The sequence below is a fragment of the Chiroxiphia lanceolata genome, chromosome 1 (genome assembly GCF_009829145.1).
Source record: "Chiroxiphia lanceolata isolate bChiLan1 chromosome 1, bChiLan1.pri, whole genome shotgun sequence".
NCBI classification, from domain to species: domain Eukaryota; kingdom Metazoa; phylum Chordata; class Aves; order Passeriformes; family Pipridae; genus Chiroxiphia; species Chiroxiphia lanceolata.
The window spans coordinates 53,163,822-53,190,937 of record NC_045637.1 but is presented as its reverse complement, the minus strand read 5'-3'; the positions used below and the strand labels follow the sequence as shown (position 1 = coordinate 53,190,937).

The following is a 27,116-nucleotide window of genomic DNA, read 5'->3' as shown; positions in this document are numbered from 1 at the left end:
GCATCCAGCTCTGGGGTCCCCAGCACAAGAAGGACATGGACCTGTTGGAGCAAGTCCAGAGGAGGCCACCAAGATGATCATAGGATAGAGCATCTCTCCCATGAGGAAAGGATGAGAGAATTGGGTTTGTTCAGCCTGGAAAAGAGAAGGCTCAGGGGTGACCTAATGGTGGCCTTCCAGTACCGGAAGGGAGCCTACAAGAAAGACGGAGAGAGACTTTTTACAAGGGCATGTGGTGTCAGGACAAGGGGGAATGGATTCAAACTAAAAGATAGTAGGTTTAAATTAGATATTAGGAGGAAGTTCTTTGCTGTGGGGGTGGTGAGGCACTGGAACAGGTTGCCCAGAGAAGCTGTGGATGCCCCATCTGTGGAGGTGTTCAAGGCTGGATGGAGCTCTGAGCAAGCTGGTCTAGTGGAAGATGTCCCTCTCCATGGCAGAGGGGTTGGAACTAGGTGATCTTTAAGGTCCCTTCCAACCCAAATCATTCTATGATTCTGTGATTCTATGACAGCCATCACTGTGAATTATGTGGGTTACTGCCTACAGGAGTATGACACTCCTGGGACATAGGGGAAGAGCATTTTGTGATGGCACAAGACCAAAGGCAAGGAAAGGGAGGTTTGTCTGGGGAGTAACGAAGGCGGAGAAAAAGAAGGATAAGATAAAAGAGGCAGGTCAGCTGTAAATAGGTTGCTGGTCAGTAACACTTGTTTGGCTGTGCCCTGCAGGTACCTCATCACCATGGTCTGTCCTGTCTTCTCATTAAACTTCTGCTGGGTGCCAAGTCCTCATGCTCTGCTCATGAGGGTATAAGTGCCAGCCATCGCAGAGGGGACCACAAGTCATGAGGCTGGAGAGACCGGAGTGTGCCCGTGCTGTGTGGGTCTGTGTGTCCGTGTGTGATTGCCAGCAAACACCAGGGCACACCAGCCAGCAGGATGAGGGGCTGCAGAGCAGCCATAATTTTGGGAGGCATACTGGAGTGATCATAGATATATTATTAAAGATACGAGCAGGTGTACTTAAATTTATTTTTTAAGTATTAGATGTGAATTAAGTGTAGTAAAAGCAAGCCAGAAAGCCTAAGAAATGACAGGAAAGCAATGTCACATTATGACCACTGTACTCACTTTCTGCACAATGTCAGTGCTTCTGAAATTTAAGAGCAAAAGGTGCTTGTGAGGAAAAACAAAACAAAGAAACCCCAACAAACCAAACCCATAGCAACTGAACAAAAACTTTCTTTACTTTTAAAGAAAGAACAAAAGGCCTTCAACCCCTTTTCAGTCAGACCCCCAACACACTAGGGACTAGTATAACTCCTTACTGTATGAATTCCCTTTTTGCTTCCCTATACATTCAGTGTTTTACAATTCTGTCCCAAAGGACAGTGATAAAAGTGGCCAATGCTTTACCTGGAGAACATTCCTAGCTGAAAAAAAAAAAGTTTTTAAAACATGTTCTTAACTATTGTAAATTACCTATGTAGGCGATGGTTTTATGGTATCCAGATGCAGGTGAAATAATAGAGGCCAAAATAAATTATGATTTTTCCTGCAAAATGAGTAAGACTAAATAAATAACTTTCCAAAATTGTTAGATTTGTCAGAAAGAACATTCTGAGTATTAATAAAATTCTATTTTATTCATTTATGTACAGAAAAAGCCTTGAAGCTAAACTTTTAGGTATGGGAAAAAAAACTGATGAAGAGTTAATTCTCTGTATTCTTCCATCCATCTAGATCACTAAGTTTTATAATATGCTTCCTGGTAACATTTCCCTGAGAAAATCTTGAGGAAAAAAACCCACAAGAACCAGTAATATCTTTTTTATTAAAATACCTCTTAAAATACTCATCGTCATAAAATACACGGAATGTCGTTGCTGTATGACATTTGCGTACACACAACACTTACAGCGAACTCTAGACAGCATCAAGAATTACAAAAATAAGGCAAGCCCCAGAAGGTGTGCATCCTCACTACCTCCTCTCAGGCCACTACCCATATAACCATGTTTACATTTTTATGCCGTTCCCCACAGCGTTTTCTGGACACCTGTTGGGTCAGTCCTCCCGTCCCTCCTGCTCCCCTTGACTTGACCTCACAGTGAAAATTCTGATGATGAAAATGGAGGCGGTGTCAGATCCGTGGGGCAGCAGGTGCTGACAGAAACATCAGCGCTGTTTCTCCCCCGAGAAGATTTTGAGCTACCACAGTATTCCAAATAATTTAAGACTGCAAAAATCCAGAGCATGCTAATGACCTGCAGCAACGCTTGCTTACTGTGTGTCTTCTATCTCGGTCAGGAATGATGATGCATCACCCTCCAGCTACAAATAGTCACAGCTACTCTAACATATTCTTCTCCATTCATTTTAAGAAACTCTAGCAGAAGAAAAGATAACATGAATTGTCAAATATAGGAGGAACAACTCCTCCATGATAAGCTAAGTTTTTCTATTCACGTCTGTGACCTTTTATCACTTAATTGCAAGTTTAAAGTACAAAGACATTCCATTATACACTAGTTCAAAACAATAACATTCATCTTTCAAGTACTTTTTTATAGGTGAAAAAGACACTGAAGAAAGTAACATTATTTAACAAGAGTAGATTTTTTTATTATTATTATTATTATTATTATTACTTCATCTTATTGAAAGAACTGTATAATGAGAAAAAATGAAAAAAACATTCAGGCAAACTTTTCAACAAAATAAATGTAAAATGACTGCTTTCATTTGTACATGGTACAGATAGACAGGTGTGACTAGAAAACAGTTTAATCCCTCTAGACTGAGGTTAGTGAGAGAAAAATGAATAGTCAAATTCTTTTTTGTACGTGCATATGCATATATGCATAAAAAAACTTCAAGGAGTTAAAACCTACATCATTATAAATACCAAAAGCTGATCATTACCTACTCATAGACTTTATTCTTGTACTTAGTACCATTATCAGTGGAGCCCTTAACTGGGTCATAGTAACTGCTATGTAACTGTCAACATACAAAAACTTTTACTTAGAAAAATGGACAATGTTCTTAACTCAGAGCATTCTAACTTTGCCTTTGCAGATGCATGTTCCCTTCTTCATTGACAAGATTTCATGGGGGGAAAAAAAAGTAATAATAACATTTTGGAATAAATATTATCAGCAAACTACTAAAAGGGAACATGCTTGCTGCCAGCTGCTCAGCTGTAACACTTGCTCATTCATGGAATTTCATTCTTCTTTATTCCTTCAGTCATTAAATCCATCATAACCTTTCATGTTTCCTTTACTGGACTGAATGTTCAGGGAGTAAGCAACCCTAGAGAACAGTGCAAAAGGCAGGAGATGCAACTGCACTTAACAGCTTTATTTTGGAATCTAAGAGAAGACTGAAAAAATTACTTTGCTTAACACATAAATTATGTAACATAAGCCCAAATGTACTTGCAATAGCAGGGCAAATGAAACTTGGAAGAAAAGTGTCCCTACACAGTGTTTTGTTGGGCAGCCCTTCTAAGAAGTTAGGATTTTATCCATGACAGCCCATGCATTGAAGAGAAAGCATGAATTTTTCTTTTTCCCCAAATACCACTTTCACAATAGAAAGCAAAGCTCAAAACCTGGAAGATCATAAAGTTAAAAAGCAAAACCAGAAACTAAACCCCCCAAAAAGAGCCCCTAAAGAACAACCACCCCCCCTCCAACCTAGCAGCCATTTATTTACTTGTTGAACTTAGATAATGGAAATCTCATTACCATATTCTTAATGTTTCCCTACTCTAACCTACAAGATATATTCTGAAGACCAGTACAGTCAATACTTTCAAATCAAAGGGAAACAATCAGAACAGCAATGATGAGCATGACTGTACCATTCGAGCAGAAATAAAGAAAAACAAGTTTAAAACATAGTTTTTAAACATCTACTAGTTAGCCTCGTTTATGTGAACTTAAAAAAAAAAAGAAAAAAAGTTTTCGGATTTTATACATCTTTTTTTTTCAACCAGGTGCATTTAATTGCAACCAGCAGGCACTCCACCAAAATGCGGTATTTGCAATCCCTGACTCTTTAACTGAGAGAGATTACTTTGGCCTTAGTATCGCTATATTACAATTTTCCTGCTTCAAAACATGCAGTTCATACATTTTACAGTTTTGCTGCCATAGTCGATGCATTCTGGTCCGATACACTCACAGCAGGCGTTGTGAAACCACCGGTATTTGGAAGCTCCCATGGACTCGCAAGAGATCTTGCACTGATGTATTGACATGCAGTCATCAAAATACACCACAGTACACATGTGTTCTAAACCAAGAGGGGGGGAAAATTTGATTTTAAGGTCTTAAAATATTTTTAAAGGTTAGGTAAAAATTAATTAAATGCGCAGCTTTAGAAGTAGGATTGCAAATCAGCATGACTATGAGGCACAAGGAAAAAAAAGGTGACAGCAAAAGCAGAGAGGAGAGGCAGAGAGTCAAGGTACAACCTATCAACTTCAAATTTTCAGCATCTACAACTCAACTTGTTGTCTGTTCTCCTTCTTTTTCTTACTTCTACAGTCGTAGGCAAGAATGTTTTTGGGTTTTGTCCCCCAGTTGTGAGGGATGCCTTCTAAAGCATAAGGATGGGCTATGCCAAAATAATAAGCAGGCATGTGTCCTCTGAAGGTAATATGCTACCACGAAAAACCTCAGGTTTAGGTAAATTATTTAAAAAACACAAAACCCACTTATTTAGGTATAAATATTTTCTCCTCCCCCCTCCAAACTCCACAATACTCTTCAGCCATATTAAGCCACAAGTCGGAGACTCCTGTTTTCCTCAACATGAAACTGCACACTTTTTTCTTTTTTTTTTTTAGCAACACCACCAGCTTTACTAAGATTAAGAAACCCCTTCTGCCTAAGTGTTGACTTCATGCTTTTAACATCCATGCAATTACTTCAAATGCCATGAAGTTTGGTGTTGCAACCTCAAACTGGGGCTGAGGAATTCATCGCAATTATAAACCAAAAACATTCCCCCCCCACCTCCCACTCCAGTCTACTTCCAATTCTCCATGCTGACAGATTCTACCAGCTTTCTTCTGTGCTGACCAGGTGATTACACCATAAAACTTTGTTCATCCTCCAAAGGACTGTTACATAACATTTACCCCCGCAGAACTTGGTAGATTTTGGGAAGAGCACAACTGGCAGCTGCCTGCAAACATGAACATCTCACTCGCACATGTCAGACCGACTTGTCAGCGGGAGAAGTCAACAGGCTTTCTAGCCTATTGCTACTTATGGTGCATCCAGTAGAAACATACTGATCTATGTTCTGAGGTAGATTAGAAAAATGTAATCCAAACATAAATGGTAAATCAAGACAATGGATTTGTTGGGGTTTTTTTTGAATGATTATGGAGATATGAAGAAGGGTGAGTAACTGAAGGACTTTCAGAGCAGTGTAGTAGTTAACCACAGTGTTCATTCAGTCTCTTATCTGTGATACCAGAACCTCCCCTTTAAAATATTGGTGCCCCATAGATTAGCAGCCTCAACAGTATGCATAACTCATGGCAAGCTCTGAGGGTGAGGTCCAAATCTGAGCTGAAGCCAGGAAGGCCTCCATCACCTTACAAATCATCGGATCTATGCAGTCAGTTTCCCTAGTACCAACAATCTCCATGGTGCTCATGCTTTTTGGGCACATGACAAGGGACAACACAACATACAGGGGAGCAGCACAACAGCTTTTCTGTGGATGCATCCTCCTCCTTGACGTCTGGAAACCCTGCCTACCCTTTTCAGAACTGTCACTTGTTAAAACATATATGAGGGAACTCTGACCACTGTCAAACTATTTTGCTAGTACCAAAACAGCTGCAAGAGGGGCAGGGGATGTGCTGCCAGCCCACTGAAAGCAACAGAGTATTCACTGCCTTCATCAGGTTCCAAACTGCTGTACACATCTTGCCGACACCATACACAGTGCAACAGGCAATAGGGATCTTAGGGAGGAAATGCAGACCCATGGCTGAAGCAGTTTCTGCTCCCAGAAAAGCTGTGCTGCAAGTAAAGCTGCAGTTGTCCAAGAAATCTTGCAGTACCAGAAGTACTGCTGGAAATGTCAATAAAGTGCACTATGGTTGTGTAAGTCCTGTCCCATTCTTGGCATTTCTATTTCTATAAGCCTTCATAATAAAGCCTGAGGCACAGCAATCAGAGGAAGAGAGTTTTCAGAGAACAAAACCTCTGCCTAAAACCAACCAACATATCTACAGCTTCAAGTAAGTAAAATTTATTCACAAAGGGGGGGACAAAAGAGCTAAATAGAAGCATATGCTAAGGTACCACGTGCACAGAGTGATAGGAATATACCTAAAGCACTCAGCCAAAGCTGAAAAGTAGTAGGGAGATGCAGCCACCACACCCAGAGGCCAGACAGCACCTCCATCTTTTACAGAGAATGCACAAGGACTTGGCAATGTTTTATCACCAGTGGCAAAAAGCTCAGATTGCCAGGGTGTCTAGAAGGACCCATTCCCAGGAGGCCCAGACATTTCCAGGAATCTGTTCCCGTCACTCATCACAGGAGGTTTTCAGTGGAAGGGTGGGGGTGAGAAAGTAGAGGCAAGTCTCCAGGCAACATTCCTCATGTCCTATCAGTCATCTAGTTCAGTGCTGGGGTGCAAGCACAGGAACTTTACAGAAGCCTCTGTAGGACATTACTCCTACAATTTATACCCTCTTGCTAAATCTCATTTCACTCTTTTGATACCTTTTTAGTAGTTTTCTACTGAAACTTTACTACCTTATTACCTTAATATACCTTATTTATGTATTCCATATGTAGGGTCAGTCCTAGCAGGTGTCAGCTGGAGGCACAGAGCCTCTGCCTCCAAACAGGCAATTCTGGCTAATCCAGAAATATTTCTTCCTGCAAAATCAGCTTTTGAGATGCCATCCACCTGACTGACCTAGCCTCTGGATCAGCCTGAGAAGGCAAAATGACTTACGGCTATCTCTGGATAGCAGTGAAACAGCTCTTTAAAGGAAGCAGAGTCCTCTCCAAAGGGCTGCCAGAAGTGCCCACTGCTATCTATTGATCACTGCACTCCAATTTGCAACACACAAGGGAAAGCCCATGGGACGTCAGGAAAGCTGTGCACACTCTGAGGTGTGAGAGCTGCTTCCAGCACTTACAGGCTGTCTTCACACCAGAGAATGTCCAGTCCCCTCTGTGTAAGGAGACATCTGTGTTCACCTTCACGTCAACCTCATCTGTGACAGCCTCGACAGCGTTAGCACTGGTTGAGAAGTCCTGGTGAAGCCCAGTTCATCAGCTAATGCCTGCTGAAACTTGAAATAAACTTCCTGGGTAAGAAGAGCCTGTGATTTCCAGGATGTAAAGATCAATGGCACTGAACTGAGAGACTGAAGACATCTCTCAGGGTAAATGAGGCCGGAGGAGCAGCAGCACCTGGCCCTCAACTCTGACAAAACCAGGTGACATCAGTCGGAGAGACTGGTCTCCTTAACCACTCTTGCAGGACCAAAACAGGAAAGAAAGCCAGAACTCTACCTTATTACAGTGGCAGCAGCAACCAAGGACATTAATCTTGACTAACTGGAGAGTGGAGAAGAAAGTTTATTTCCATCTGCACACAAGCTAAGAGGATTAGGTCCTAGAGGACCGGTACAAAAACACTGTGAAGGGGAGAGAGTAGACTGTACATGGCAGACCAGAGCCAGCAGTAGGCCTGTCTGGTTCCCAGCAGCTCTTGTGAGCAGCTGGAGGACATGCTCCAGTATATGCTATCAAATTGCTTCTGAAGTCTCACTCACTGAGAGACTTCCCAGGTCTGAACGTGTCAGATTGGGCAGGGTGAACTTTGTTCGTCATGGGACGCTACTGGTCCCCTCCTCAGCAGCCTCTGTGTCCATGCAGAGGTTGAATTACTGAAAGCAGGAGAGTTCCTCATCTTAAGTATTAAATTCCGCTTTATAGGCTGAAGAAACAAAGTTACACAGGGGAAAAAAATACATACCTACAGGTTCAGCTGGGACCCCAGAGTGTTTAAACTGTTTCACAACCTAATTACAGACTCATCACTTGGCTCCCTCAGTGTAGATAAAAACAATGTTACTTAGTGCAGTAACAGCTTTTCATTTGCATTTTGCCAATTTTCACGCACTAAGAGCCACAAACTACTGCTGTGGGGTGAGAGGGAAGGATGCAGCAGCAAACATTTTTTTTCCAAAACATGCATTTCTCAGTCTTTTTCCCCTCACAATTCATACTCAGCAAAGGGTTGTGTAGGAGAAACAACAGTCAAGTCTAAATTAAAAATGACCAGAAGAAACTATCAAGCTTTGCTATAAAACTGTCTGTACTGGTGTAACATGGAGGAATTTAGCAACTCAGAATATCAAACAATTCAGTTATTGTAAGTTAAGGAGAAATGCCTACCTATAGGTTGAACAAACCTTCCCAGTGAGTGACAATTCGCTCGCTGTATGTGACCTTTGAATTTAAACATGCTATGTAACTTCAGCTGTCTGCTGGTCAGTTTATTGGTAGCTCTAAAAGTTCTTTAAAAAGGTAACTATCCACCCAGCTGTCATACCATTTTATCATAGAATGGCTTGGGTTGGAAGGGACCTTAAAGATCATCTAATTCCAACCCCTGTTCCATGGCAGGGGACATCTTCCACAAAAAAAAACCCCAACAACTAGTCAAGAGCAGTAGTGGGAAAGGAGGAAAGGGAGAATGAGGAGATCAGTTGAGATAATCTACTAGCTTTGGACAAGTCCATTTTATGTCAATCAGAACTTATAAAAAGAAACATTTCTACAGAGGTAGATGCCACTTTACTGGATTTCTAGCTCTCCTCTATGTGGCTTGCACTGAAGGGAAGCAGAAATGCAGAGCAGACACTATCCTCTGTGTCACCAAGCAGTGTAAGTCAGAAACCCGTAATTACAACGCAGATTTCGTTTTATCAATTGCCAAAAGATTATCTAGTTCCCCTCTCTCTCTTGCCAACATCCTGTCATCATCTGAAACAACTAAGCTTATTTAAACATCTGAACTCACACTTTAGAGCTCTGAGGGTATCAGCTAAAAGTAAAGCAAAATGAATAAAGTACAAATGTAGCTCTACATTAATACTCATCACAATCCTCTCTGAAGTAGTGGCGCAAGTGCCAGAAACAACTGATACGAAGATCTACAGCAGCTCCAGCAGTGCACACACGTGACTGTGGCAGCTAAAACATTAAAAGTCAGTTCACAGGAGGAAAGGGAAGACATTCATTAAGAAAATAACGGGAAAGTTCAAAGTCTGTTGGCTGAGCTCACAATAGGCTGGGGTGAGAAAGGAATGCTTTATATCCTACCACCCCCCTCCTCCTGGATCTACAGACACCTTCTGGGGGCTGGTGGCTTCACGCCACTCAGGCACAAAGCTCGTGGATTCCTGTGGCTGGTGCTGCTTTTCCTGGACCTCACCCAGAACTGCATTGAGCAAATCTGGCACCCTGGGACAGCTTAATGGCAATCCCTGCATGAATGCGTGCTGAAATTAAAATCAGAGCTGTGTTACACAACGTGTAACAACATGTGACACGAGGTACTTGTAAACAGAGCCTTTCCAAATTTTGGGATGTATTCTAGAAGATAGTACAGAGACTACTGTCCCCCTACCAAAATCTACCTCTCATTAGCCCCTCTCCCTTTACATGCCATGCAATAGGCTGCTGCCAGCACACAATGTTGGAGTGAAGCATGCAAGGAGCCACAAAGTGGAGGAGACACAGCACTGTAAAGAAAACACAAGGCATCTGTGTTTCTGCTCACAGGAATATTCTTTCAAATCCCTGACTGTCACAGCCCTGAAGACAACTGCTGATTGAGGCACCTTAAAGACGTCTCCCTTTGCAAGATCTGCCTTTAAGTAGCTCTTATGAGGAGAAGGAAAGGTTAAAGAGATGGTCTGTTTATCCCACTGCAGGGTATGCTTGTATTTACTGCCACTGAGCACACATACATACACACACACAGACCTACCCTCTCTTTCAGTGGTTCTTCTAACATTTATTAGCTTGTTAAACCACAGTGACCCAGTTGTGTGACTGAACTTTGCATGGGCAGAAGCCATCAGGCTCCAGCAACTTCCTGGGCTCCCTTGCTGTGCCCGTGCTCACAAGGCTCTTTACCCTATGACCTACTACCCCTCCACTTTTCGATTACTGCTTCCCCAATGAACCCATCAAAATGTATTAAAAACAATGCCACCCCATGGCTCACAGAACACTCCATACAATTCCCCAGTTGTCTTGCTTCCACCATAATAAATGTTAAACTGACCAACCCAGGAGCTAATTTTTCTTTACACCTTCTCTGTTCTCAGTGCTCAAATCATGCATGGTTTTGTAAGTAAAGTTTAATACGACTTGTGAGAAAGCAGGGCACTACAAAGTTATCTACATTGTGACCAAGAAAAGAGATTCCTCAATAAGTTTACATATTTATCAAAGTATAGGATGTGGAAAGTAATTTTCTACCTTTTCTAGTTCTTCACTGGCCACGAATATGGAGGAGGCAAAGCCAATGATTACAAGAACAGCTCTGACATTTATTTCTGTTTTAAGTTTCTGTTGAGGCCTGAAAGCCAGTGGCATTTGTTGACTATTTCCAAATATAACTAAATGTAACTGTTGTTTTTGGACTATCATCATTCCAGTGAAAGCTCTCTCAGCCTAATCTCTAAAGCATTCTTAGTAAATGAAATGAAGGAGACTTTTGACTACGAAAAAACTGCAGTGTTATGTATTTGTGTTGTTAAACTCAAAACTGCTCCACACCCTTGAGATGCGATTCAAATTCCAAGTTTAATCCAAAACTATCATTAGTCCATCCTGTTGGTATGGTAGTAAAGGACAGCCATCTGGGCTGCAGTACCTAAGTACAGCGGGATATATTCAAGACTGTACTAAACATAATTTTTTTCCCAAGTATAATTTACAACTTTAAGTACTGTAGTGTCTGCACACGGAGCTTTTTGGGGCTTGCCGCTTTACATGGCTTTTTACATCACTGTCCAATAATGGTGAGCAAGCATTTTAATAACATCAAAGACATATGAATGAGATGCTTTCTGACCATCTGGTTTCCCAGTTCTGGAATTAATTTATTTTTCTAACGTGCCTTAACCAAAGGAAATTAGAGAAGTTGCCATTACGGTTCCATTTAATCAACAGCAGTCCTACTCAGAAACACAACTAGGTCAAAGGTTCACCTCAGCATGGAAAAGCAGCACGTCCATTAATTAGGGTATCTTTTATTGACAGGATAAAAGAGGCATCACAACTGCAACATATGGGGTTACGAACATCTGAAGTGTGTGTTGGGAAGGAAGCATAGCATTAATTACACTAATAAAACAAATCAGATGCTCTTTTTCCCCTATTAAGCAGCAATTTCATTATGAATTGTTTATGAGGTTCTTTGAAGTGTGATGTAATTATTTGCAGGGAAAAATGCTTCAGGTTCAGTATGGAAACCAAGAAACAGAGTATTTTTCTCAAGCCACCTTTCATACTACCTCAAACTTCTCATCTTCCCCCTCAGCAAACACTATTCTGAAGTCTGTCCTCTAAACTGAAGGTAATCAGTCACTTATCCTTCCTCAGTCTTTATCTTACTTAGGTTTACTATTAATCCTGCATTTTGTACAAACCATCATTCTAAAGATTTCAAGTTATGCCAGCTCAGGTGAAAGCAATAAACAACTACTCCAGACAGTCACATGCCATAAGCTGTTATTTCTCAAACCTCTGAATCCGTGTTTCAGTTGCCTGCCTCTGCACTGCTACATCATTTGGATTCAGGTTCTGGTCTGTCCCATCTCCTAACTACAGGTAACTGCTTCCAGGTCAAAGAACGCACCTTGCCAGTGCACGTGAAGTAACATGAACAAACTGCCTCATGCCTCAGGAGGAAATACAGGGATAAACTCATGTGGTTCAGTGTCTCCTAAGATCATCAGTCACTTTAACACCATCTTCCATGTTCCTCAACATTTTTCCTCACTCCTTTTGTTATGTTATCCTCAAAATTAGGCTGAATCTTTCACACTTTTTTATGGGAAAAGAAGAAGTGAGCACAGAGAAGCACAGAATATGCACCGAGAAGGTTCCTGGAAGAAATGAGAGGAAATGCTAGGAATTTAGACACTACAGTCATTACCTTTGTCACTAGAGTAAGGTGTGTGGACGTTGTTGTTTGGAACAGAGACATTCTGATGCTGTGGCTGATTCACTGTTTCTAAAAAAGAAACGAGGTTCTCATGGTGTGACAGTTCTTCTGCCACAGGGAAGGAAACAATATTCCAGTTCAGCTGAGTATCCCCTTCTGTCAGTGCCCGGAAAAGGGAAGGAATTGGTTCATGCAACTCCTCGACAGTGCTCTTGGACGTTGGTGGTGTGTCACTGTAATTGCGAGGGTTACACATACCTGCAGATGAACAAAACAGTAAGTTACATGAAACTCTCTAACCTCTTACTCTTTAAACAGGTAGGTATTTAGAAAATTAAAATTGCCTTTTTTTTTTCTGAACAGAACAGAACTCTTTCGTATATACCCCACTCTTAACCCAATAGCAGAAACCCACCAAATACAGCAGGATGAACTTCCCATAATGGCAGGTTTCAGATCTCTCAGACTTCCACAACCCACACCTGTGACTTGTGAAAAGAAAAACCTCTTCTAAACAGCACTTTGCTTCCCCTTTAATGCTAGTATTACAGCTTAGAAAATAAAGAGTTCAATGGAAGGTTTGTTTTCTGTGGGAGAAGAGACAAAGCACAGTATAATCAATCCTAGCATAAATCTGGAATGAAAGCTTAGGACTGAACAAAGGTAGTATCTTGACAAGTCCTGAGGTACACAAAACTTTTGATCACAATTCAAGTATTCCATCTCATCTGCTGCAGCAGTGCACTAGATCTTTTTAGTCGTCTGCCAGAGATGCAAAGATCACTATCAGGAGGGAGCATGAGTCTGAATTATTTTACCTGTGTAGAGACAGACGAGATGAACCTCGTTTCGCAACTTATCTGGAGGGGTCACTACAGGCAAAATGCTTATTTCCAGGTTACTCCTTCTTTATTTTTCAACATCTTCTGCAGTCTCTTTTTTGAAACCTTGTAATCTTTTTTTGTTTTGCCAGTTTCTACAAAATGTTTTTGTGATATGCAATGCCAGTTTTTCATTAACCATTTAAACACTAACATGTCTAGCCATGAAACTGATTGAAACTTGATTTAATTCAAATATTGAAACAACCAAGATTAAAAAGAAAAGTTGTATCTGCATAGGTACTTAACCCCAGGAGCCAATAAAAAAACTTTATTAGAAGTCACCTGGCAAGAGGCAGACAAATGCATTTTCCTCATGTACATCTGGATATTGTTTGGGTATTTTCACAGACACAGTTTTAGACAGCTACAGCTGCAAAGCACACCAATTCTTGAAGTGTAAAAGTGATATGGGACATAAATGTTCAAAGTCTACCTCCCCAACCAGAGAAATACTTCCTAGCCTGTAGATCCACTAGGACTCCAGCTTCAGAAATAACTGTGTTTGACTAGAGCCTTATACAAACCCACAATCTTCTCAACCTAAGTAGGTGGATTTCCATAATGAACAAAGCAGAGGGAAGTTTGTCCATGACGATTAGCATGAGATCTGGCAAATCTTAAGCAAGTGGTTAGCACTACCAGCATTTAATAATAGGAACACCACGAGACAGTCTGCTCCTACAAAAAGGTGAGCCAAGCACTGGGCAGGAAAAAAAAATAAGCCTCCTTTCCAAACAACATCAGGTCACACTAAAAAATAATTTCACTTACACAAACTTCCTACTGTAAATGATTATTTTCCTACTCCTCTCAACTGGGTTTGTTCTTCATGGACCTTCCTGGACTTATTGCTTTAACAAAAAATTTCTATCCCTGCATTATCACCTTTTAGTAAGCACTAATATTAACCATACTTTAGTAGGCACTGTATTAACCATATAATTCTAATAAAGGATGCCCACTTGAAAATCAATTAGGAAGCTATCAAAGCAGGTAAGAGTTTTATACAGATACATGGAGGGATGTATAATTTACTTGGTGTCATTGTATTAATGTTGTGAAATGGAAACCAGTGAGCCTTTCTAGAGGCTCCTTCTTTCAGGTTGGATTCCGAAAATAAATTTCATTGATAAGAAGGACACACAGGGAAAAAAAAAAATCCTGCAGAATGTGCACAAGTTTGTGTGCATATCAGCACAGTATGAAAATATTATCTTAAGATGGCACCAAGAAACCATCACTCATAGTTTAATGGGTAAATGCTCATCCACAAAGATCCTTCCCTCTTACTGTTTTTAAAAGCATTTTAATAGTCATATTTTTATATAGGAATTATTATAAAATAGCAGCTTTGGCTAAAATGAAAATAAAGTTTAACTTATGAGCAACTGGTAAGGATGAAACATGTCTACACTACTGCTTTGGAATGGATGAGAAGATGCAGAAATAGGCTACCGAAATGATGGAAGCAGACAGGCCTTTACAAGAGGAACTAAAAGAGCTTAACTCAAAGGAAAGAGAGACATGTTGCTGTTCCCTTTCCTCCAGTGTCTTTTTCCCTGTCCAAGAAGGGAGAGAACATCCACACAAAATATGAGGGCATCAACTGAGCATCTCTAAAGTAGGTAGGGTAGGGTAGGAGGTAATTCCTGACCTCAGGGCAGACATGACCTGAAAGACAAAAAATCTATCTGCTTTTACATTAGACATAATCAGCTTATAAAGAAACTTAAATATCAGCTCAAGTATCATCAAAGAACTGTCTCTAGGAAGCCAGGTATAGCATACTTTCCTGTTTGCCTATTTGAATAAGGCTGCAGCAAGGATGACCCTACACTGAAGAGAAGAATAGGATCATGCCATAGAAACTATGAGATCTGAGACACTCACAGGACCATCAGGAGATGTTTTAGTTTATTCAGTGTTTGGAAATTGAACCTGAAACCTTGTTAACTCCTCTCCTGGAAAATACTGTGAGGAAGAACAGCAGAACAGTAAACAATCTGCAGATTTATAAAAAAAGTTTGTGTGTGGACTTCACTTTTTTACTTCACAATCCCAAGAGGTAGGTTGCTCCTCTCCCTAGAGACTGGCACACAAGCCTTGCTTGCTACAGCAGATGATGGTTCTATACCAGGGAAATAACCTACTATCCTACTCCTCATCCCTATGACTGAAGATGACAACAGCACACTTCAATACTGCATTACGAAAAATTTGATGACCCTGGAAGGGCAAAGGGGAAAAAAAGGGGATATATATAGATACATAATTCATTTCTTAAGGAGTCCAAGATCAAACAGAAAAAACAGACTCTAAGGCCTCTTTCTAAATGCATCCTCCACAGGTGCAGTATATCCTTCACAGGTGCAGGGGCTGAAAAAACTTTATGCCACTGGGAAGAATCACACATGTACAGGACCTTGCCACCCCACTGCTTACTGAAAGACAGTAAAGCAAAGCTAAGCTAGCCAGAACCAAGCAAAAAAGGGATGTCAGAAAGCAGATTCACATCATTCTGGAACAGGAGAAGCAATAGACTGCACTGAAAATGGGCATTTTGACACTAATAACCTTCATGAATTCAGAGAAAACCCACCAGGAAAAGCTGAGAGCAGGTACAACACTCAAGATGCATCCCTTTCATGGAAGCCAAGATTTTGAGTGGCATCACAGGAAGACTTACAGCAACCACAGGAGGATGAAGCTTTAATTAAACTTAAATCATAAGACAGAACATACAGTCTCCTTAAGCAGGAGCAGCATCCGCTTGTAAATGGGCACTCTGAACACCACCTCTTAGTAGCAATGTTTTCTCGTTAAGACTATCATCTAGTCCTATAGTAAGACCTTGTCTGTTTCTTTTTTACCCTCCACAAAGAGGTCTTTTTTCAAGAATGGTGAAAACACTGGGCTGTGCCTATTTACTACTAGTCCCAGCTCAAACCTAAAACTGCCCCTGCGCGGTACCTGTCAATACACTTTGCAGGTAGAAACCTTCACACAGCATCCAACCCCACGAAGCAGGCACTGTCTAGTTTCCTCAAGGTGACAATTCAAAATGGAGTTTTTTGTTAGAGAGTGTCAGCTATGATGACATTAACCAGGCAAAACCTGGACTACTGCCACCTCCCACTCCACAGAGCAGATACAGCCTTCAGATGTTGGATCTCCACAGTAATTTATTCTGTACCCACAAAATGAGCTGTAAAATGTTTAAAGCACAGATGCTGTCACAATGTTTTACTTCTATTTTAAGACTGTGAGCTCAGCATGTGGCAGGAGAAACCAACGTAAAAAAAGAAGAAAATTGAAAAAAAAAAGACAAACTTACCAACGCAGTCACAGCACTCATCCCAAAGTGTGCCCAGGCAGAGCATGCACTCCTTACAGCAGGAACAGTTCCCTTCCCCAGGGCGGCACTGACACAGCTCCTGGAAACAACAGGCATTCATTACACTGCAGCAATCCCAGATGCAAAAGAACTACACAACAGAGCAATTCTTCCTCAAGCCGCAACTCCAATTAGGGCATTAGAAAAGCTTAGTGCACTAATACAGTGAGTAAACGGTAAAACAGCTCCAGCCAAAGAGCAGATCTGAGCCTACAAAAGGATCTTTTGCAAGTTTGCCCCCTTTCTTTTTTTTTTAAAGGTGACATTCTGAAGACAAATCTGAAGTCAGCATTTAAAAGCGAAAAAATCCTATTCATGGGAAAGGTGTGTGCCCTTCTGTGTATGCCTGAATCTACAAGTTCTTTAGATGTTCTTCCCATCACAACTAGAAATTCAAAGAGGGGTGTTTCTTTATATATAAATAGTGAGCCCACATTATAATTTAGTCAAAAAAGAAAGTTACTATAAGCCTGACATGAATACTCAGGATATACACGATATCTACCATCCCGTCTATGCATGGATTCTAAAAGGAACTTAGTTAAGTCATTTGATAATGGGATTTTCTGCGTCTCTGAATGCCTGTTACACACTGGTCTCCATTTGCAATATTAGTGACCAGATTACTGGTCCAGCTAAATTAATTTTTGCTATTATGAAAACAACCCTATGCTTCCTCCCCTCAAACCAACACCTTGGGATATTTCCAAGACTTCTAGAGACTCTAGAAAGTGAAGTGGCATACACACATATTTTTCTTTAATTTTCTTTTATTAAGCTAAAAAGGTGCAAAAGGCATGGAAGCAAAAAGACATCTTCATACTACCTTAACCCAAAGGCACTGGTTTAGCAGTCCTGCTGGAGACATACACTGGTGGACCTCAAAGCATGGAAACAGCCTACGTGGATGAAGGAAATTTAAAAACCAGGCGGTCTCCTTCCCTCTAGTTTAAATCCATACTAGTAATTCCAGTTTGGCCAAAAGACTGTGGCTACATGACAATAATTCACACACTTGAATTACATCATAGTGTGAAGAACGGACAGCCAAGAAGTCACTTTGGTTGTCCTGTCTAAGAATTTGGTTTTGATGACGTCTGTCTAACTATCATGTTACATACAATTGGTGAGACAATAAAATCCCATTACTGGAAACACTGACCATGGGATCCTTCCCACCCCTGTCTTTACTGGAAGGGCTATCGGCAAATCTCTGCTATGCACCAGGCGGGGGAGAAGACAATGCCCATCCCCACTCTTTGATCCCACTCTCCAGAGACAGGGGAGGGACACACTGCAGTGTGGTCAGGAGACGCACATGGACAGGAGGGAAGGGCAGGAAAGTGGTTTGGTTTGAAATTCTCCTATCCTGGAGTCACCACCCATGGTTCCACCTCTGGTAACCACAGCTGAGTCAGGGACACCACTCCTTACAGGCAGACACCCACATCACCCGTTAAGTGAGGTTTCTTTTCGAAGCACCTTGGGAAGAAGCTGATGGGACAAAATTCCATTTTTTAAATAATTCTTTGTTTGCAACTGTTAATAAGCCTCAAGTAGCAGAGAAAGGAGGCATATTTATACCAAGTGTCAGGAGTATGTTTGCTAGGCAAGGCAAGGCACAGATATGCACCTGATTGTGTACGACCCCTGTTCTCTCCTTAATCTGCAAAATTGGCAAGTGCAAATATCTGGGGCCTGTTGAGTTGCACAGGGATCACCCCTTGCTCACACCAACTCACAGGGGCCCACAGAAGACCGAGAAGTGCATTTTGGATGGTGAGGCCAGAAGGCTGGGGAGAGGCCTTCAGAATACAGCAAATGAAGCTGCAAAGCTCCCAGTTCTGGATTAAAACTGAACAAACACCAAAATGTGTTGCAGACATGCTACAATTTACTAATGCAGTATAAATCCATTGATTCCTTATTATTCCACTCACTTCACCCCAGATCCCAAATCTTCTTGAAGCCAGCAAAGAAACAAAATTCATCTACTATTGCTTATGCTATGTAATGCTGAGAAACACTGTCACCTGCATAGTTTAATGTGAATTTTTTGCCCTGCTGACTGATCAAGAGTGAACTCCTGCTCCACACACATTTCTGCAATATGCAGACTTTGTAAGTATTGATTTTTTTCTTACAGAGAGGAAAACTACCAAGGTTTTTTACTTTTTCATCCTCAAAATTTATGAATGGCACCTATTACTATGCTGTTTCCAAGAGAAAGATGAAAACCAGGTTCATTAAGAAAATATACACGTTTTTCCACAAGAGGAAACACCACAAACTTAGAAAGATGACTTGTGTGAATGAATGATGTGTTTCTAAAATATTTATCTTACTGTTCAATAAACAGATTTTGTCAGTCTTTAGAATAAAAAGCTTGAATAAAACAACTTTAAAAATAACCACGAGTACTGTTACCTTGGCCAGAGAATAATATTAATATATATTAGCATTAAAAATATCCTATTTATTTATTCTTTAACAGTAAAACCGGGCAAACAACTTTATACTTATTAAAACATCAACAAGTCAGGACGTGGGAGGAGGCAATTCTCCATAAACTATTACATGTAACATATGAATTGAAGCCAGAAAATTCACTAAACTTGTTTCAGTTTTATAGAAGAGTGTTCTCCAAGAATTAAATGTAACTTTAATTCTGCACTTGCAACATATTAACAAAAAATTCCGCTTAGCATCCCTATGTGTAAGCACTATCTTGGGGATAGCGTCATTACACCTACCAGTATTTTAACAAGTTTGTTTTTATAGGAAGGGCTTATGAGCAATGTAATTTTTTTTTTTAATTATTATTTATTTATTTCAGACTTGGAGGGAGATGAGGGAAGAAAGAACAATCTAATTAATTAGTCTTCCACCTCTTCAGGGCAAAAACTGTATGTTCTTTCATATATGTGTTTGCACATACATGGTTTCCTTAACCACTTTTGAGTCCTTCTGCCTGACTCATCCACACTGGATACTGGTACAGGATACATCTTTTAAAAAGAATGCTTACATGAGACGTGGGTGAAGAGAGGCAGAATGAGAAACGTTCCTTGTTGATAGCTGGGGGTGGTGAGGTGTCAGTCAAGAAAATATTACTCATAAGTCAGCTTGGCAAATCTGCAAGCTGAACTACTGAAGGTGCATTGGGGAATCTATTTCGCTAGGCAAGAAATAAAGCCTCACAGTCTAAAAATACAGCATTAAATAGGAAGCAGGCATGTTTGTACAATAAATATATTTCTGCTCCAGAGAGCAAAAAAAGGTTTTTACAAGATATTTAACATCTGCATTTTTTCCAAAGCTTTCCTGGAATGACAGAGACTATTTTCTTAGTGCAGGGAGAAGGAGGACCTGAAGGCATCGGAAATATCTCCGCAAACTGGAAGGGGGAGTGCAAGAAAAAGAGCTAGCTTTTTTTTCCTAGAACAGTTTAATAACAGAAGATCTCCTGGAAGCAAACCAGCCAGAGCTGTTTTGTTAACCCAACTGTGTTACGTACATACATGCTGAAAGCAATTTTTAGATGCCTAAGCCCTGAAGTTAAGGAGTGGCATTTATTTCATACCACAGGGTTAAAAAGTCTTGGAAATCCTTTCAGGCTGACAAGTTTGTACACACAGGAGGAAAAGAAGACAAAGACAAAAAGAGATTTTAAATCAGAACAACACTGCACCAGCTGAGGTGGCTGCAGGTATGTGGCATTCGGGAGAGAAAACCCTGCAAAACAACCCCTCCTCAGAAGGATCAGAAATCCATGCCTGAATTATAGCACTGTCTGTTTCCTACACACAGCAGTACTTTAAAGAACTGTTGCAGATGAGAGAGCAAAGCTCAGCTTCCTGCCTAGCACAGACATCCCACCCCAGCCTGACTCCTGCAGGTAGCTCTACGCCGCAAGAACCAACCTGGGACTCGCCTCAAATCCATTAGCTGTGAACAATTGTGGGAACGTCCCATCCTAGAAGTTTCTGCCTTCAAGGATTTCCTCCATGTTGCAAGGACACAATACATGCCTCTACTCTGCCCAGCCAGTGTAACTGGCCTTTTCATCTTCTCCACACATGGAAACAACCCACGCTTCCAAGTCCACAACAGATGTGCCACAGTAAATACTACAACACACACATGGTGTGCAGCCAGGGCTGGGTGGCCCACCTGAAAAGTGAGGCAACAGCCATTTATCGACTCCAACACCCCAATCCCATCTTCACAGGAAGGAGCTATGTCCAGAGCCTTCAAAGGAACTAACTTTGTGGACCCACTCACTGCACTCCCAAGTCTTCTCATGACTCCTTCAACAACTACAGGAAACCATAGTTTCTTTGTGAAGGCTGAACTTATGCAGAGAGATGCCTCAAGCTATTTTCTTACAGTTCTTTGCTTACAGAAAAAAGAGAAACACCAATGAAGCTAGAGCCTCAAGATGTAAAGGGAAAGCTGAATCCATGTGAGTTGTTGATCTCATGCACTGTTCTGGATCTAACAAAATAAATATTTATGTACGGACCACCCCTAAGCAGAGCAACTTTTAAGGAGTAGCAGTAATGACTGTAGTGACTTCTAGCCATGCTGGCAAAAATATTTATGTTAACCGTATGCTTTTTGAGAAGAGCACGTTTCTTGTCTCATTATGTCACCGGGACAGGCAGCCTCACTTTCTGTACACAGATGTAGATGACAAACATCCACAAGTTGTTTGCTCTCCCAGTTGTCTCCAAGTGGCATTATCTTGGTATCGAGACATGGATTTTGCTGAACGTGAACAGTGATAAAAGTCAGTGAAGGAAAAACGTCATATGATAGTCAAGCAACCTTGTATTTTAAGTATTTTAAGTTCAGATTTTTCCAGAAGAGTTTAGAAGGGGAAAAATACAAAGATACAGTCTACTGGCATACTTCTCCAGGAAATAACATGCACTTCAAATAGCAATGCAGTGCTTCTGCCACAACACTGCTGAAGATTTAAAACAAACAAACAAACAAAAAAAGCCAAGAAGAAAGATGACAATTGCTTTAAGTCAAAGCTTTAGGATACTTCATATCCACAATCAGACTAGCCTGACCTGACCTGTTCTTCTGTAAAGAATGAATACTGACTGGTAAGTCAGGCCCGTTTGCAGGAGGACAGCAGCCAGACAGCGGAAATGAACAGTGCTATTCCCCTGCAATAGCACACAACTCACATGGCCTGGGTCTCAGAGAATTGCATATGATTTGGATTTTAGGGAAATGCTTTAAAAAGGGACTCCACATCACCTGTACAAAGTAAGAGAGAACACACCTACCAATGGTCTCTCTGCATGCACAGGGCTCTGTTGTCACAGAGATGCCAACATAATCCAAGTTGTGTGCACAACTGATAAGCACAGTTGTATGAGCCACCCCCCTGCAGTGCTGAGTCTCAGCCATTTATTGACAGCTGAGTAAGGACTCCAGTAGCACTAACTTCACTCCTCCTGGGCTGTACTTTATTCAGACTAGCTCATAAAAATAAAGTCTAGATGCTGTCTGTCTCAAACGTGACTGGATAAAAAATGATTACTTGGGAAGGAGATGTCTGTGCTTTAATGGATGGGGGACTCCCATCACTGGTACCACAAAAGGAGACACTACATCTTCCCTGTTCTCCCTTTTGCTTACAGAGAAATAAGTAGCAGATCAACAGCTTCCAAGACCAAAATCCAGCATCTGGACCAACAGCTTTCCCCTGAGTCAATAAATCTGTAGCATTTACTATTTAAATGCCTTGTACATCCAATGCCATACTTAGCAGGTTACTTCCTAAAGATTTCAATCCTAGAGGTGATTTAAAAAAATGCAAGAGAAGGGACTTAAAAGCACATCAGTTTGTCACAGTGCACAATGTCCAACACGCCAATAAAATCACTGGTGTTCTGTTTGAAAGGGCAAAAATCAGAAGCCTCTTTCTTGCTCCTGTATTTAACAACTCCACAGACTGTGATGGTGTTAGAAAAAGCAGAATTTTTTTTTTAATATATTTAAAGCAATGACAGTGCAGAAGCCAGAGAGTTCAGCCTACAGTCAGCCTTTGTTCCATGGGATGGATTTGTGAATCTGGCAAGTATTTTTATTTGTAAACCAGACAAATTTTAAACGGAAGTCAATAAAATGAAGTAAACATGGAAATGCCTCAGGCCACTTCTGCACCTCTTTTCAGGCTGTGACCATGCATTTACAGTAAGCATTCACACGGTGACCATTTCCACATTACTGCCACATGACATTTGTGCTCTCTGATATTGTTTTTCCAATCTACAAAGAGGCAGAAGGAAACAGTTTCTTTTAAAGAAGCTGCAGCTGACCACATGAAGCCTCCTTTTATTCAATCTGGAGTCAAGAAGAGTGCTCTATATACCATATAAATAAATACTTGGTAGTTATCAGAACTGCTTGCCATTTTGCTGGAAAAGGCCCTTTTGCTCTGCTGCACACCATACCCCTTAACTCCTGCTCTAAGAAGAACAATCTGGTCTCAGTCTGGTTTTTTCACTGCAGACAGACACACACTGTGAGTCAAAAGCAGCATCTGGATTTAACATCCATTTCCTACCAGTTCAACTCATAAGTATTTGGCTTGGTTTTTAGGCATCTTTTAATTGACTGTACAAATCTGATGTTATAGAGATCATGAGGCATCAACTCTTGACCCTCTGTCTGAGATTTAAGAAAGTGGACAAATTGCAAGTTAAGGGGAACATCTCAGACAGATATGGGAAGACTATAAGCTTTGAACATTTGAACTCCTGGTATTGCAGATAATCTCCTTAAAAAATGACTGTCGCCCACAGCAACCCTTCTAATAAAATGTCTGTTTCAAATTGCTGCTTATTCATAATAATCGCTACTAAAGAAGAAAGAGACTGAAAACTAACAGTGCAACTCCTAGTGGCTTCTACACAATAACCCAGCAACCACTGTCCTTGGCTTGAAAAAGTTTCCATTATAAAAAAGACACATGCCCACATAAAGATGCACTTGGTATCATCTATCTCTATAAAATAAATGGTCGTTAATCTGCACTTTATATGGGCAAGAGACCAAATTAACTTCCTTAAGGAGATACTACTTAATATAAAATACCACTTATTTGTATCGCTGGATCTTTTCAAGACCCAGCTTTGGAACTGCTTCTTGAAGACTCAAAAGCAAAGAAGGGAAACACGACTTTACCTGTATCAGGCATTTACTGACGTCGCTGGCACAGAGAGCCTTATTGCAGCCTGTTGACGACTGGATCCACAGCAGGAACAGGAGGACAGTGACCGTGGGTGCCGTGACGTACTGTGACCTCATGTTTCCTGCAGGTGAACAATTTTCAAGAGTACTTGAGCCAGCACTAAAATAAAAACTAGCAACTGAAATGGCTATTGGAACACAAGCTAAATCCTACTTCCCTTCCCCCCTTGCAATTCCTTCAATAAAGATGAGTGTTTTAAAAAAAGGTCAAATTGGGGTGCTTAACAACAAACCCAGCCCCTCCTCCACCAGCTAATTTGTTAATTAAAAGCTTTCTGCTATTGCACTTTTGGATTACAATTGCCACAAATTTAAGGTGAACAATCTCAAGTTTGCAATATCAAATATGATACCCTATAAGCAGCAATGCTAAAAAAATGCCTCAGATGAGAAAACCCACCAATGAAGACCTAACTCTGTAAATACCTAAAGTAGACAGATTGGTTTCATGTAGTATCTCCTCAGGCTACAGGTACACGCGGGTGTCTAGGACCAAAGACATACAGCAACGTTTTACGACGAGGTAAGTTGCCCTGCGATCCTTAATGCAGACAGGCAGCTCCTTTTCACACTGACAGTTAGATGTCACATAGGCTTTCAACTAAATCACAAAGTTGTTAACTTCTTTTTTTTTCATAAAAAAATACAGACAGCAACATTAAAAAGGAAAAAAGTATCAGACACTTTGAACAGCACAACTTTCAAGAGCCACACAAGTGACTGAAGCCAACGAGCATCTGCTACTTCAAACAGACAGAGGAACTGGGTTTGTTCAAAGCATTCCACCTTTCTCCCTTTGTGAAATCCCAGCCTATCGGCAGGTGGTATTTGTGACAAATGTATCACGATTAGCAGCGTGCCACTGAGTTTTTCCTTGTGCTTAGCATTTGAACTCAGTGAAAAGTGGACCTTATTGCACTAGGCATTGTACCAATACATAATAAAAGGCAGCCCATGTTTGGGCAAGCTTACAGTGAGCCTGTATTGTTCTCCTAAGAGAGAAAAAAATGCTAATGGGGCACTGGATTTCTTTCTTTTGGTATCTAGAAATGTTTTTATGTTTTATGAATTAAAAACCCCAACAATTGCTCAATGAGCAATATCCAAACACAAAAAAGTAGAAAACCAAGCCAACACGTAAAGAAGGCACGATCTGGACATTTAAGGCCTGCGTTCGATTAGTCTTTCTTACAATGGTTATTAAATGCCTGTGAACCTCGCTGTGCTGGGCACACTGCCATCTGTACCCAAGCAGGGCTGGGGGAACCCCCCTGCAAGACCGGGGGCACGCACGGAGAACACGGGATCTTTCCACTCAGCTGGGGGTCACCGCTCACTCTTCCAGCTACCCGGAGTCAAGAAAGTTTCCTTCCAGCGGGAGCCGTCGGCCCAGACCCGGCGGGAGCCAAGGCAAGCACGCTGCTTGGCGAGAGGAGGGATCCCGGCGTGCTCCCCCGCATCCCGTGCCGAACAGGGGCTGCGTCACATAAAGAGTCCGGCGGAGCGGAGCCGGAGCGATGCCATGTCCCCGCGCACCCGCTCGGATGCGCCGCCGTCCCCGGTGCCCGCTCCCCGGCCTCCCCCCGCCGCTCCAGTTCCGTTTCGCCCACCGCCGCTTCCCCCAGACTTTTATCCGGCGTGGCGTCCCGCCGGAGGGGTACCCCTGCTGGCCGCCCCTCCGCTCCCGCAGCCCATCCCGGCGGCACCGGCTCAGCATCGCTCTCCCTCACCGCCGGGATCGCTCCCGGGGCGGAAAACACCCGAAACCCCCCCTCCGGCCGACCGACTCGCGCTCGGCTCCCGAGAGGCCCGGGCCCCAAAGATGGCACTACCAGGGGCCGGGAGGCCGGTGACAGGGAGGGGGATGTGGGAGAGCACCCCCCGCCAAAGCGGCCCGGGGCAAGCGGGGCCCCCCAAGGGGAGTGGGTCGCCTCCTCCTCCTCCTCCGGCAGGCAGGCAGGCAGCACGGCGGCCGCGCCGAGCCGCACCGAAACTTTCCTGCCACAAAGCAGCAGCCACGGCTCCACAGCTGCCGCCTCCTCCTCCTCCTCCCCGGCCACTGATTCCATCCCCCGCGCCCCCCGCCCGCTCCCCCGGCGGCGCTCACCGGGCGGCGCCGCGGGCCGAGCACCTCGCGCTCCGCAGGCGGCTCTCGCTGCTCCGGAGGCGGCGGCGGCAGCAACCCCGCGGCTCGTCCCACTGCTCCCCCCTCGGCCGCAGGCAGCGCGGAGGCGGCGGCCTCGCATCATCGCCCCGCCTCGGGGCACCGTCAGGCGCCGGGACCCTCCCCCCGGGACCCTCCGCCCCGGCGGGCGGCGGCTGCGCGGAGCCGGGCGGGAGGAGGAGGAGGAGGAGGTTCAGGGGGCCGGTGGATGGAGCTGCGCGCCAGACCGTGCCTAGCGGGACGGGACCGGGGGGGACACGGCCAGGCGCCTGCCTCGGAGGTGCTTCTTCCCGGCAGAACAACCCCCCGCAACCCGAGTGCGGGCAGGGAGGAACTCGAGGGTCCTGTAGCCAGGGGAGGAAGGCCGAGAGAGCCGGGGCGAGAGGAGCGGGCGCGGGGGTCTCGCCGCGAGGCTGCGGAGGGGAGCAGAGCGGAGAGCGCTCAGGGCAGCAGCCCCGCGCCGGAGGGCTGCGGGCAAGGAGGGAGACAGCAGAGAGAACCGGGGGGCGCTGCCGCTGGAAGCGCCAGGACCAGCCTGCCGAAGAGCCAGCGGGGAACTCGAGCCCCGTGATGAACTTCCCGAAGCCTGAGAACGAGCAGGTGCCCGGGGAAGGGCAGGCACATCCGGACAGCCTCGCCCAGGACCTCGAAAACACGGCTGTTTAGCGGCTTCATCCTCCTACGTGCCAAGCTCCAAGGGAGCAAGGAAACAAGTTTGGTCCCTGGAAGAAAAACACGGGAGGAACCTGGCTTGGTACCCAGAAGGAGCAGTCCCCGGGCTTCCCAGGAGACGGCTAGACCCTGGAGAGGGAAACCGGACCACCGCCCCAACGAGCTACTGTTACATTTCGTCTCACTCATCCTTCTCCCCTCACAGCTCCCGCCATCGTGTTCGAGGGAAATCCACAGCACGGTGTCCTTAAACAACACAGGAGGTATCATCCCACAGAGTAAACTTGAAAAAAAAAAAAAAAAAAAAAAAGGACTGTAACAAACCCTGGTTTCAAATCAAAGAAGCCATCAAATCATTATCTAAGGGGCTGAAACATTTGAAGAAACTACATTTTTACGAAAAAGCTGCAATTGAAAAAAAAATCTGTTTCACATACCCCAATACTAGGAAATTGTCTCATTGTAAAGAAGATGCAGG

General features: G+C 42.9%; 1 protein-coding gene across 2 annotated transcripts; it reads right to left on the bottom strand.

The window, feature by feature from the left end:
* Positions 1-1,816: 1,816 nt before the first annotated feature.
* TWSG1 (twisted gastrulation BMP signaling modulator 1) lies at positions 1,817-26,083 on the bottom strand. 2 transcript variants are annotated; one of them, XM_032692224.1, is made up of 5 exons: positions 25,910-26,083; positions 23,737-23,864; positions 16,468-16,567; positions 12,241-12,507; positions 1,817-4,307 (listed from the first exon to the last, which is right to left on the bottom strand). In XM_032692224.1, exons 1-5 carry the CDS (start codon positions 26,049-26,051, stop codon positions 4,126-4,128), a joined length of 819 nt encoding a protein of 272 aa, XP_032548115.1. In that variant the 5' UTR covers positions 26,052-26,083; the 3' UTR covers positions 1,817-4,125. The 2 variants fall into 2 exon arrangements, with proteins under 2 accessions (XP_032548115.1, XP_032548122.1); XM_032692231.1 differs by lacking the exon at positions 25,910-26,083 and adding an exon at positions 24,229-24,818.
* Between the last annotated feature and the right edge of the window lie 1,033 nt (positions 26,084-27,116).

Bases quoted from the DNA above. Each gene is read 5' to 3' on its own strand.
- TWSG1 (XM_032692224.1), bottom strand. From the start codon at position 26,051: ATGATGCGAGGCCGCCGCCTCCGCGCTGCCTGCGGCCGAGGGGGGAGC. The intron at 23,865-25,909 runs GTGAGCGCCGCC...GTTCACCTGCAG, and splicing joins TCGGCCCGCGGCGCCGCCCG to GAAACATGAGGTCACAGTAC. The intron at 4,308-12,240 runs GTAATGACTGTA...CTCTTGGTTTAG, and splicing joins ACCTTACTCTAGTGACAAAG to AACACATGTGTACTGTGGTG.